This window comes from Lineus longissimus, chromosome 13, assembly GCF_910592395.1.
Source record: "Lineus longissimus chromosome 13, tnLinLong1.2, whole genome shotgun sequence".
Lineage (NCBI taxonomy): Eukaryota > Metazoa > Nemertea > Pilidiophora > Heteronemertea > Lineidae > Lineus > Lineus longissimus.
In genome coordinates, this window is record NC_088320.1 from 5,343,016 (window position 1) to 5,355,203 (window position 12,188).

Here is a 12,188-nt window from a genome sequence, read left to right on the forward strand (position 1 = left end):
CTACTAGCCTCCTCATTTTATGCCTATAGTGTTGGTTGACCAGAAATTTCTAATCTGGGGTCGATGATGAAGCCAGCGTCCTCATTTTATGCCCATAGTGTTGGTTGACCAGAAATTTCTAATCTGGGCTCGATGATGAAGCCAGCTTCACGGGTCTGCAGAATGTCCCAATAAAGAAGTCTTGCTGTCAACGCATAAATTAAATAAGATCACAGATTTACTTATCAATTTACCAATCAATTATATTATCCAAACGGGGTTTACACGTCATCATCAATAGCATCATCATCCTCTTCTCCTTCAGAAAACTCAATCCCCTCAACAAACTGCTCAAGCTCATCATTTACCATCTCTACCCCCTCCCCGACTTCGTCATCGTCCTCAGGAACTAGGCCATTGGCTCTCCAACTGTTCATAATCGTCTGTTGTGTGACCCTTTCCCAGCCGAGTCTGATCATCCTGACCACTTACCGCCTGGTGATCCGCTCACAATGTCCTTGATCATCGGTGTGGCCGATTTTCGATCATCGTCGTCGTCGTCGTCGTCATCGTCATCATTCCATTCGTTAAGTTCATCAGGGAGCCTGCTAGGCCTACCAATAAAATCCATCGAATTGCGTGCATCTTTCCCAAAAGAACGTGGTCAAAGAAAGATGGCAGACAACAATTATGACATTTGACACGAAAGTGCCCTTTATTGGATTTCCCCCACAGAAAACGATTCCATAATCGATTAGGTAAAATAAATTCATTTGAAAGACTCTGGATTGGTCAACCATTTACATGGACTTGTAATAGACTTACGTAACTTCAATAATCATTACCCTGACTGCAGGGATTACTAGCCCTGGCCTTAACCAGGCGCTCTTGAATTGACAACATTTACAAGGTTGTCTTCCTATAACGATTGATCACTATAATTGGCTGTCATATTGAATGTTTGCAGCCCACCGGTAAAAAACTACAGACTGCCATGTTTCTGGACTTTGTCATTTTCGAGCCATTTTCCTGGCGCTCGGTTAAGGGGGAGAAGACAGTTTAAATATTACCGTCATTGGATGCCACGAGATTTACAGTTCCCTTACCGTCAACGTCGCCGGAGACGGGTGCCACAAGTTTTACTGTCAGCCTGCAAGAGCATAAGTAATAAATATGATTATCCACATCATGATGCCAGAGTCAGGTTTTTATGTTGGTAAAAGCCATTCAGAGGAATACCTAGTAAGAACCAATCCACAGCATCAGCTCATTCGTCCCCGCAAGTATGGCGTAGTTCCATGTTCTTAGCTCAGATGGCGCCAGCTGGGGTCCTGTCAAAATCATCGACGAGGAAACTCACAAAACTCTACAGGGTGGCCCAGAAAGGTTTTCCCTTGCACAATAGAATTCGAGGACATTTCTGTTTTCCACCGCAACGGGCCTGTGTATTTTACCGTCGCTCTGTATTGTTACCTGCAGAAATGGCTTTCGACCAAAGAGACATTAGTGCGCCATATCTCTTCTGGATGTACCCTCCCCTTCAGAGCTCGCCATGTTTCCAGAGAGTGTACCAAGTCTTTGCTGGATGTGTCATGCCCCTTCACGATGCGTACTCTGTCTGACCTAGATGTGTACTCTCCCAACGTAGTGCATCATGTTTTTACAGGGTGGACGTTGTCTCCATCCTTAGGGAAAATGTGTCTCATTTTCACATGGTGAATATCTGATCATTTTCATAAAGGGATTGCATGAAATCAGAACACCAGACCTGATTGCGCAAATGAAAGGAAACACGGGCCGATATAACTCAGTTCTGTCATCAGAGTAGGCCTACCGCATCACTATCGTCCATCAAAATGTTTATGGGTTCACTACGCTGATGAACAGCTAAAGAAAAAACTTAGTATGATATACAACATTACGTCACGAGGGACGTCACCACACAGTCCGAAATGGCGCGAAAAAAAACTCAACCTCGTGTTCGGAGATCATATATATATTCGGAGGCAATTCCCCGGTACTGGTGATGATATAATATACGACGAGGCCACACTAGATCCTTACCTGGATATGCAGTTGCCCAATAAATCAATTGTTGACAATTAATAGTGGAGCTACGATCAAACCTCCGACCAGTTTTTCCACTGTCTCCCCCGTGGTCCACGGGCTATATCATCTTTCCCGCAAATTTGTTTTTATTAAAAATAGTCCGTCGTCATCGGAGTCGTCGGGCTCCTGGAAGCAGCAGAAACGCGCTAACGCGGAAATTAATTATCCAATAAAATAATTAAAGAATCAGTAATTTTGTAGTCGTCATATCTTATTCCCTGATCCATTCATTTTCACTCTTTGATCTTATTTCTACAAAATAAGTACATAAAACTTAATCCTTTCTCTGCCCTAATTATCAACAAAGTCCTAGCCTTTTGTTATTCAAATTATCCCGATAAGCGTCCACTGCACAATAGAACCAATACAAGACTATTTACTCCAACATGCAGTATTTGTAAAACATTCACCTTATAAAACTACTAAATTTAGGTGACTCAGAGCCCAAAATGTAAAATAAATGAAGAGAAAGCCTCCCTAAAACAAAAAGTGACACCACCAATTAGTCAATAGTGTTAATTGACGTTAATTAGCCGTATAAAAACGGTGTTTATGATAGGAAAGTTAACAACATTGACTGAGTGTGATTGTTTGGTATGGTTCGTGACGTCACAAATGAACGCATGCGACCTCGAAAAACCGGGCAGATTTTATACACCGATTTATAAGACTCGGAGAAATCGTGGATAAACTGTGTTTATTATGCTTTATCCACCCTAAAACTGCCATCAAACTGCAGAGAGGGCTTCTGAAGACTGCCAGGCGTTAGGGGATCACAAATTCACGTGAGTGATTAGAAGTGTTTTTGATGAAGATTCATTCAAAATATTGAAATTATGTTACTGTGTTCACTGCATACTTTGTTGTGTTCCTGGAGCTTTTATGCAGATTCTCAACACTTGCTATCTTGCTTGCGCGGGGGCCAAATTTGACCAGAAAAACGTGCAATTTATGAAAAAATGACAATTGCATAATAAAATTAACACTCTCGTGCCGCAGTGTGCAAAGTTTGGGGATTCCCCGACCTCATTTCGGCCTGCAATTTGAAGAAATTGTCCGTGATATTTGCCAGCGATCCTCACGTTATTGACTATATCCTTCCACCGACAACAGCCATTTTTATCACCAGACAGAGTTTAGTGGGGCTATCCGTTATGTGTTATAAAATCACCAACTGGTAGTACAATTCTGCATTTTTTTCATTCATAAAATGTCCCAACACTAGTATATGGCAACATTGTTGCTTGATAATCACTTGTCAAAACTAAAGCCAGTGAACTGCAAAGGATGCTTTCCCAAAATTTTGTATCCACTATCAAAATAAAATGGTCTCTTACAAAGGATCTGCTAAATGGAGGTCATGAGTGTTAGTAATTTCTGTATTGAGGGGCAAAGATTTTGAAAAGCAGATTTTATGGTCTTAATTGATTTTTGTGAGCAACGTATGTGATCGTTGGTGATTACTCAATCTGCTCAGGTGGCTTGGACCCATTTTCTTTGAATGTCATCCTCCGTGTGTCAGTAGAATTAATGGTGAATAACATTATCTCCCTGCTCCGGTGAAATCAATTGCTGTCGTTGGTGGCACCATATAATTTATTCTAGATGTGTTGCAGGTTTTACAGACCTTGGTTTTGCGATAATATTCTTGTGGGTGATGGCAAAAACTCATTACTTCAGAGTTTTTGGTGACGGGTAATAAATAAAACTATTTTGGCATCTTGTCAAACCGTTTAGTGCAATCCTTATTCCCTTGCTGCGGGAACCAAACTGAGTATGATAAGACAATGGTGGGTTGCATCTTCAGAACGTTTTTTTGTTAGATATTTATACATGTACATTGTTACTGAATACTGTAACTCTGTTAAAGTAAGCCCCTGACTGTTGGTTAGCAAAGATTTTGACCCATATGATGAATATAATATCGTCATGTATCTCTGTAGCTTAGAGTAACCAGACTAGTGTATCCACATAGGTGACTGTCCATGCTGCTGTCTATTCTCCCTAATCCTTATCAGAGCCTTCCACTCCTTCCACTTGGTATCTGGTAACATTCAGTGGAGTGCAAACAAAAAAGAATTTGTGATTAAACGACTGTGTACATGTATCAGGTGTTCTAGGATTTGATGCCAAAGGGAAGGGAAAGAACATGTACTGTGCATGTATTTACAGAGATCACTTTCTCACAACTCATTCTCCCTCAGTCATGGGAGTGACCAATGACACCTCTTGGTATGGCTATGATTTTGTCTCACCGACTTCTTTCATCTCTTTGAAAAGTTTGATGATCTTGAACGGACAATGCGTCCCTCACTGGCTGTGAAGTTGTGGCCCAACCTTGAACTGTTCTTGTGTGTGTTCAGTGGTCCATGCCTCCTGTAACTTTCTCCTGTCTTCAGTTGAGCACAAAATTGATTGAAGAGTGCCAGTGCCCTGGGGCAAAGACAAAGTTTTGTTGTCCTTTGCAGATTCTTCATGGTCCATTCTTCAAGTCCATCTCGGACAGCCCTAAATCCTGGAATCTGATCCCCCTTTTTTTCCTTGAGGAGGGGTATCAATGCACAACCACGACAGATCAGCATGTTCATACTGTGGTACCTGGTCACTTCTGGCAAGTCTGACAGTCAAGGGGGTCACCACTGTAGAAACTCGTTTATTAACCTCCAGGTGGCAGCATTGTTTTCTGAAGCCTTGGCTGAGGCTTAGGACTTGCACAATATTGTCAATGGTAGCAGCTGAGGACTAATATAGGCTGATGGGGGCATTTGAATTGATTTTGAAACCAGTAAACTTGATTGGGTCAAATATGCTGGGGGGGGGGGGATTGCCATAAACTTCACAGTTTTGTGTCTTCGAACTCCTTTATTTTCTTTCATTCCAGCAGGTTGGCAATTCTGCAATCTACTGAGTAAAGTATGACAGCGCTCACTTCAGGCCTGTACTGTAGTGTTTATATTGAAAAATGTCTGTGTTGACTACATACTTTAGGCATATCTTATAAATGTCATGTATGGGATGATATGGCTGGGAATTTATGCACGGTTCTGGAGTGTATACAATGTATACAGTCACTGCATGAATAAATTACAAGTTACAGAGTTGACATATAGAATTCAGAATGCTTTAGGGTGAATAAATACTTCAGATGCATAATTTGATTCAAAAGTCCGCTGGAAAGAATATGCTGAAATATTTATCCTAATTCCTATGCTGGTGTTGTTGATCAGTCAAGTGTTCTGCTGGATTTTGAATTGTACAGTCGCAATCACATTTGGCATCACTAAATTCACATATTTTATGCGCCATGTACATACAACCTACACTCAACCTTCACACAACCTCCCTCCTGTGATAGACACCTTAAGTTAGCGCCCTGAAGCATTGTCTTTGTAGACCTACCTCATCCTCCCCTCTCCCCTTCCCCCTCCACAAAATAAATACCACAATCCCCCTGACCTGCTCTTCTGAAATCTGTTGCCATAAGCAGTGATTTGCACTAATTCCTCCCAACCCCAAACTACTTGAGCTCCATTGAGACTCCCCCTGTTAAAAACCACAACTCCACTTCTGATTTTTGTCACATATACCACAGTCCTTTCCCATTACTCAAAACCAAGCTGCAGAAAACCCCTCCCTAAACCTTTACTCAATAAAATTGTATGCGGAAAATACCACGTTAAAACAATCTCAGAATCCATTAATTTTGAATCTTGACCACCGGATCACAATTAACTCACTCCCCATTGTCCATGCTACATCCCTCCACATTTCCCTAGATACAATCAACTTTGGTTTCATGCTAAATCATAAAGGAATTATCCCTTCACCCACATCACAAACTCAGCTATATCAATTGTCATCCTCTTTAGTAAAAAACCAAGCTGCAATAAAACCGCTGCATGAAATGACTTGTTCACCCTGCTGCTGGCCTTGGACACCTTTTTGCTTTGTGTGCTGGAAAAAAAATCAAATCTTCTATGACACAAAACGTGTAGATTCCTTTATGAATGCTGACCTCCCGACCACATAAATGGTTTCCTACAACAAATCATCTGGCCTCTCATCTGATTCCATGCACAAGTCCATACTTAGTACTCCCCCAGTGTCCATACACCGTCCATGCACAATGCCCCAAATACAATCAATTCATCCATATGAATAAACACCGCAGCTAAGTAAAACATGAGTGCGCACGTCGCCCTACCATCCATCCACGGCGGGCAGTCGCGTTGGATATTATCGGAGAGTCGGGTATTAAAGTGTTTGTATGAAGACGATTCATTGTGTAGAATCCTCGTCTCGTTATGAGCTCGGGAAGTCGAATCACACCTATCCAATCAAAAATCACATATTTCTACTGGAAATTTTTAGAAAATTTCATCAGGAATTCTACCCTAAGTGACTAGACCCCATGTAGACGATGTTTCCGATCCCAGGCTTAGGGTACGTACTGATTTTGTGCCTATTTTCCGTCCGTACCCCCGATGTTTTTCCTAGCGTTGATCATTGGTATATGTTAATATGACAGTTCCTAATTGATGCGATGTTGTGTTGCCCAATGTCGCAGGTTGTGAGGCAGTGCCGGTAGATGTCACAATGCTACCAGTTACCAGGCTATTTTTTGAAAATCTCAGACAGTAGGCTGTACATTTGGCAACAGTTACATCCTACATTTGTTCAAATATTCATTGTCTTTGGGTGGCTTTGGCTTTGAATTGAACAAAAATATCTTTTTAAAAATTGATTGTTCTTCTGATGTGAAAGATCGGGTTGCAGGTCTGAGATGGAGTCATCTTAGTTCTGGCTAATTGGCCTTATCCAGCTGACGAAATAATGGTGTGCATGCAATCATGGATATTGGAGTGTTTCCTCAAATGTCCATCTTGTTACGTTAAATGAAAAATCTGATTTTGGGTCCAGAATGTACTTTCAGTAATGTATGTCTGGCCAAAGGTGGACCATATTTGATCGCAGTCCAAGTCTCCTAATTCTTTCAATAAAGAGTCTGATGTTTTCTCTGTTGGGTGCCAAAAATTTGAAAGCCTGGCTTTTTTAAAATTCTCTGCAATATTCAGATGGTCCTTCAGTCTTGAGTGGTGGGGCATAAGAATAACCCCTTTCATACTTTTTGTAATTGTATTATCACCCTCAGGTGTTGGGTCCTTGCTACTCAATCTGCATTAGGAATTGTAATCACAATAAAACAATGATCTAACATTGTATAAGACTAGTTGTGATATCCATTCAACATCTTCTCCATTGAAAAGTTTCTTTCCCTGAATAATCGTAGTTAGGTCCAGTTATGCATACATGTAGTTGTCCATCCCTGTAACATTTGTAGTCTCTATTTAAGGATTCCCTCTTTATCAATGATACTAATTTCATAACCAAACTGGTTGTTTCCATTCAATTTTATCTCTCTTATCATGACAGCTCTCCATTAGGGACAACAGTTGTCAGTCCCCATGATGTCCTCACAGTCCTTTCTGGACTCCTGACCATGAAGCGTGGACGCGAATCCTTTCTGAGGCATTTAGTTAATACTCCTGACCCAGTGGTCGTGGATTCAAATCCCTTCTGAGGCATTTTAGTTCTTTCTGTTGCAACTGAAGCTGACTTGAGCGCTTGGTACATTCTCCTAACATGTCCTGAAGACCCTGGGATGACGAGGTGCTTTTCTTTATTTTGTGAATCTATGTTCATTGTGAAATCTGCAAAAGTAAAAAACACCAGATCATTTTGCGGTTAACAGAAACGTGTTCAGTAGGATAGACAATGATTAAACGATACCAGGTTGTCTGGTGATCATGATGTCATCTTCTTAGCCATGGTTTCTATTCTTAGTAATTGGATGAAGCAATCTTAGATTTGTGAATCTAGAGTACAAGAAGTGCTTACCTATTGCCTTTTTACCAACTGTAAGTCAAAACTGGATCCACACTAGTCATTAGCAGCAACATAAAACAAATTCTAATGAACCAAAATATCAGACAGTCATATTGACATTGTGAGTAATTAAAACATACACAGATGCAGATCTTGGAGGCTGAGAGGCATTATTTGCCCAAGATTTAATTTATGCAGTTTCGGAGAGAAGAATATGACAACTATCGCTTGGGGCTTTTGTGTTTTCTGAGATGGAACCCTTTCTTTGTGGTAGTGTACTGCCATGCCCGCGCACAGCGGGGATAAGATGTTAAATTGCCTTTGTGGGGCTGTCTCCATCAGTTTTCAAAGTGTCAAAAATATAATAAATCGAAACGAAGAGTTCATTCTGTTAGCAACCCACTCCCCTCCCCTTCTTCCTGAACAGAAAACTCAACAGCCCTTACCTTATAAGTTATCTTGCTTTTTTGAAAATTTATTGAAAAAATGGACGAGCTCGATCAGGACAGGTCCTGGTAAAAATATAAAATCTTTGCCAAAGTATGAGTAGTGTACCCCCAATGCCCCATGTAAATCTGTGCCTGCCTGTGACACACAACGCTAGAACAAAATGGCTGATCTCAGGAAGTGATCAATTTATCCAATTGCTGCAAGAATAGCGGCAACTCTTCGTTTTGCAATAAAACGTCCATTGAATACATGTACCTGACTCCAATCGTTGCCAAGGCAGCTAATGTCATGAGAGAAAAAGAGTCGGCAAATTATATAGATTTCAAGCGGGATGCGTTTGTGCGCTGACTGGTAGGTGTGATTTTTTTATGTCTCAAGGAAGGGAATATATAGTGCTTGAGAAACTGGTGGTCGGAGAATGGTACAAGGGAACTGGAACCCTGGTTTCTGATTTATCACGTCAATGAAAACACCGGATGAGATCTGATCGAATCCGAATGCAGGAGACATAGTTAAAAGGCAGTTGGATTGTTGCGGAAAACATATTCCTGACTGAAAGACCTCAGTGGATGATGCTTCCTCTAAAATTTGGAAGGGGTGTCCCCCGTCTGATATCTTGAAGCCTTAGTATTTCAAAAGGCAATGTTTGGATGGTAAACTGATAACCCCCCGAGACATTATTTTTTGTCTTATCGGCTTCAACCCAATTTAAGAATTTGAAAATTCCCTATAGTGTTAACAAGAACTAAATATATAAATTTCAACAATGTTGTTGTCGGGGCAGATATATACATACTTTAAATGCGAAGTTTCCGTGAGTATGCATGCATAATAACTATACATTAACATTGTGTTTAACTGCATTTCTGTTTTCCTGAACCATCGGTTAACACAAACGGCTTGCCTGTTTAAACGCAAGATACTCCTCTTGTATATTATCGACGAGGACTCGAGGCAAGATATCTTGACAGTGAAATTTTAGACCCATCCTAGATTTCCATTGTTTTATGGATCTTTGCTCCGCTAATTAGTAGCTGTGTTTGGTTGCTAGTAAATGAGATACTCCTCATTAAAAACATCACTCATTTCAGTGATTGGCATTGATCAGTGGCAGATTTATTCTGTAAAAGTTGCTGACAGGAGCTTGAATGACAAATTTAGATCACAAAAACTGCAATAAACAGCACAAGAATAGAATGTTGCTGTAGGGTACCTGAAATTCGTTAGCCATTTTCAAAATCCTCTCGCAACACAACAAAAATCAATTAGAAGAGTATAAATTTGAGCGTATGCTACATATGGTGTAAGCAGGGGAATGTCCTCTTGGCCACTTAAATCCTATGGCCAAGTTTTTCCATTAAAACCAACATCTCCTGCCTCGTCTGTAAATGAAGCCGCCATTAAATGACATTGCCGATGCAGGAGAATCCATCGCATTTCAAAAGAAATCAAATAGATGTGCATATTTTATAAAACGCACTCAGCATAACAGAACACAAAGTCGATATCTGTCACATCCTCAGCGCCACGGCAACTGAAATCTACGTATGACAATTCATCTAATTAATACGCTGCTCCTAAGTTGATATTACATGTATAATCAACAATTTTGTTACCAGGGTTACTGCTATTCATAAAAATCTCAAGATCATAGGATATGATGGTTTGATCTGCTGCAGTGATTGGTGCTGTGTGTACATCCTGCGTTTCAAATAGATATTGCCGTTACGTAGGAGGTGGGGTTTGTAGAACTTGTGTCGCTGGTGTAGCTTACTGATTTCTTTAGATGTGACTGGATAAGATGATACCAATGGTAGATCCATCTTGACCACCAGGGTTTTTGCATCTTATCGAGTTTTGATATACCCTGGATTCCAGATGCGTTTCAGGGAGCAGAAAGACCATGAGGATGGGACAGATACTGGGATAAGAAAAATTTGGGGTGCGCGAGTCTGCACGATTCAATCAATTCCAAAATTTTGGTCAGAGCGGTCATATTTGATATTTGATCTGGGCCCTCAATGGATCCTGAGATGTTATCCAAACTTTTCAAGGAAGTCTTGGACGAGCCCTGGTCAAGGAGCAGAACACAAGCTACTCAGGTGTGTCAAATGTTGGATAATGTCTTCATCTTTGGTAGAGGCATCAATTAGTAGCGGGTGTCTGTTTTATGTCTGATGCAATTGAAAGTTTGGAATGCAACAAACGCTGCACTCCCTTGAGCCCTGGGAGTGTTTCAGCCACTGCGACAACACTCCCAACGCAGTGGACCAGCCTCATCCCTCCACGAGAAAGTATGAATATGCTGATGAAATGGACTGCCCTTGGAGTCTATTGCGCAGTGCCACTTGGTTCTTTCCTACGTAAGGCACTTATTTCCATTAGTGTTCTGCTCCTCGGCACTGGCCTCAAATAATTCATGACCACACTTGCGACTAACCTGAACAAATAACCAGTGCATATGTCACAACCAGCTATCAGTTGGTATCGGGTATAAAATGTCATTAAAACCAACACAAATGGTATTCAGGTCTATGCAAGTGTAGATTTATATATATTAGAAGCATAATTTTACTAGACAATAGATCACTGCATTCTGGTATGGCATTCTTTGAGTGTACTGAAATATTTATGTAAATTCGTTTGACGGAGTCGCAACATGTATGCCCATTATAGTCATCTCGGTTAGAATATGACATCTGATTTTGATAATGGGAATTTACTCATTGCGTTGTATTACTTGTGTTGGGATACAGTTGTTCTGAGGTTTGTCTTGCAGAATGGCCATGTTTGTTTGTTGAATGAGATGTTCTTTCGATTCACCTGAGGTCAAATTGAATGAATTGTATGTGATCTCTTTTGGAAGTACCTGACCTTGCATGTCAGGACCGAAGTAGATATTGTAAACTAAAATGTTAAAGAACATTGCATGATGTTGTAAATGACATCAAGTATAGATATAAGAGGAATATAAATCCATAAGCAGAACAGGCCCCTATTGAATATTCCACTGTGTCACTAATGCAGCATGATTATCATGTTGTCCTGAATTAGGACAAATTTTCATATCATTGCTTGTCTTCCAATTATTGTCAATGTGTATCCTCTGTTGATGTTTTGACACAGATTATGTGCTTGGTTAATGTGCGAGATCTTTCCTATTCATAATTCTGTTAGTATTTGAGAAACAGGATCATGCTAAGTTTGTTTTTTTGAGCTTCTTGGTGAGGATGTATCTCATGATCCGGTATCAAAGAAATAAAGTGTTACCCCCTTATCTTCAAACTGGAAGTGTTCAGGTTACAGAGCCCGATGCAGATGACCCTGTAGCTACAGGAAAGATTGGGTTTATGAATGGAGACTGCTGATAATCTGTAGTCTGGACCGTCTGTGAGGAAGACCAAATCAGTCGGGATTTTGGGCTTTTAAATCTTGCAAATGATATGGTGTTTGAATAGGGTTTTGAAATGGGGCAATGGGTAGAACATGGCTTGTTTCACAGGCTTGAATAGGGAGATAGACCAGTATAGTTAGGGGATGGACTTTCAATTCGACCAGGTTGAATGGGGGGAATTTAGCGGTGTCATTTGTAGTAGGAGGCAATGCTGCATTCATTGTGAGGGGAAGACACATTCCATTGGCATGTTTGGATTGAGAATAGCGTACTGAAGTAAAAGGGGTGAACATTGCTCAAATTACAAAGAACCCTGCACGTTTTTGCATTTCTGAGATGACTGAGCGATACATGTACTTTAGTGACTGAT

At 40.6% G+C, this 12,188-nt stretch overlaps 1 protein-coding gene across 14 annotated transcripts in view; it reads left to right on the forward strand.

Moving 5' to 3' along the window:
* Positions 1–2,726: 2,726 nt before the first annotated feature.
* Positions 2,727–12,188, forward strand: part of LOC135498472 (bromodomain adjacent to zinc finger domain protein 2B-like) — a 48,220-nt gene continuing 38,758 nt past the window's right edge. For 12 of the 14 annotated variants that reach the window (XM_064788755.1, XM_064788757.1, XM_064788761.1 and 9 more), the window contains exon 1: positions 6,372–6,531. In XM_064788755.1, the coding sequence (XP_064644825.1) occupies positions 6,509–6,531 (23 nt within the window). In that variant the 5' untranslated portion in view covers positions 6,372–6,508. Of the gene's footprint in view, positions 2,874–6,371; positions 6,532–12,188 lie in introns of those variants that run through there. The other 2 variants (XM_064788760.1, XM_064788768.1) reach the window with 2 other exon arrangements.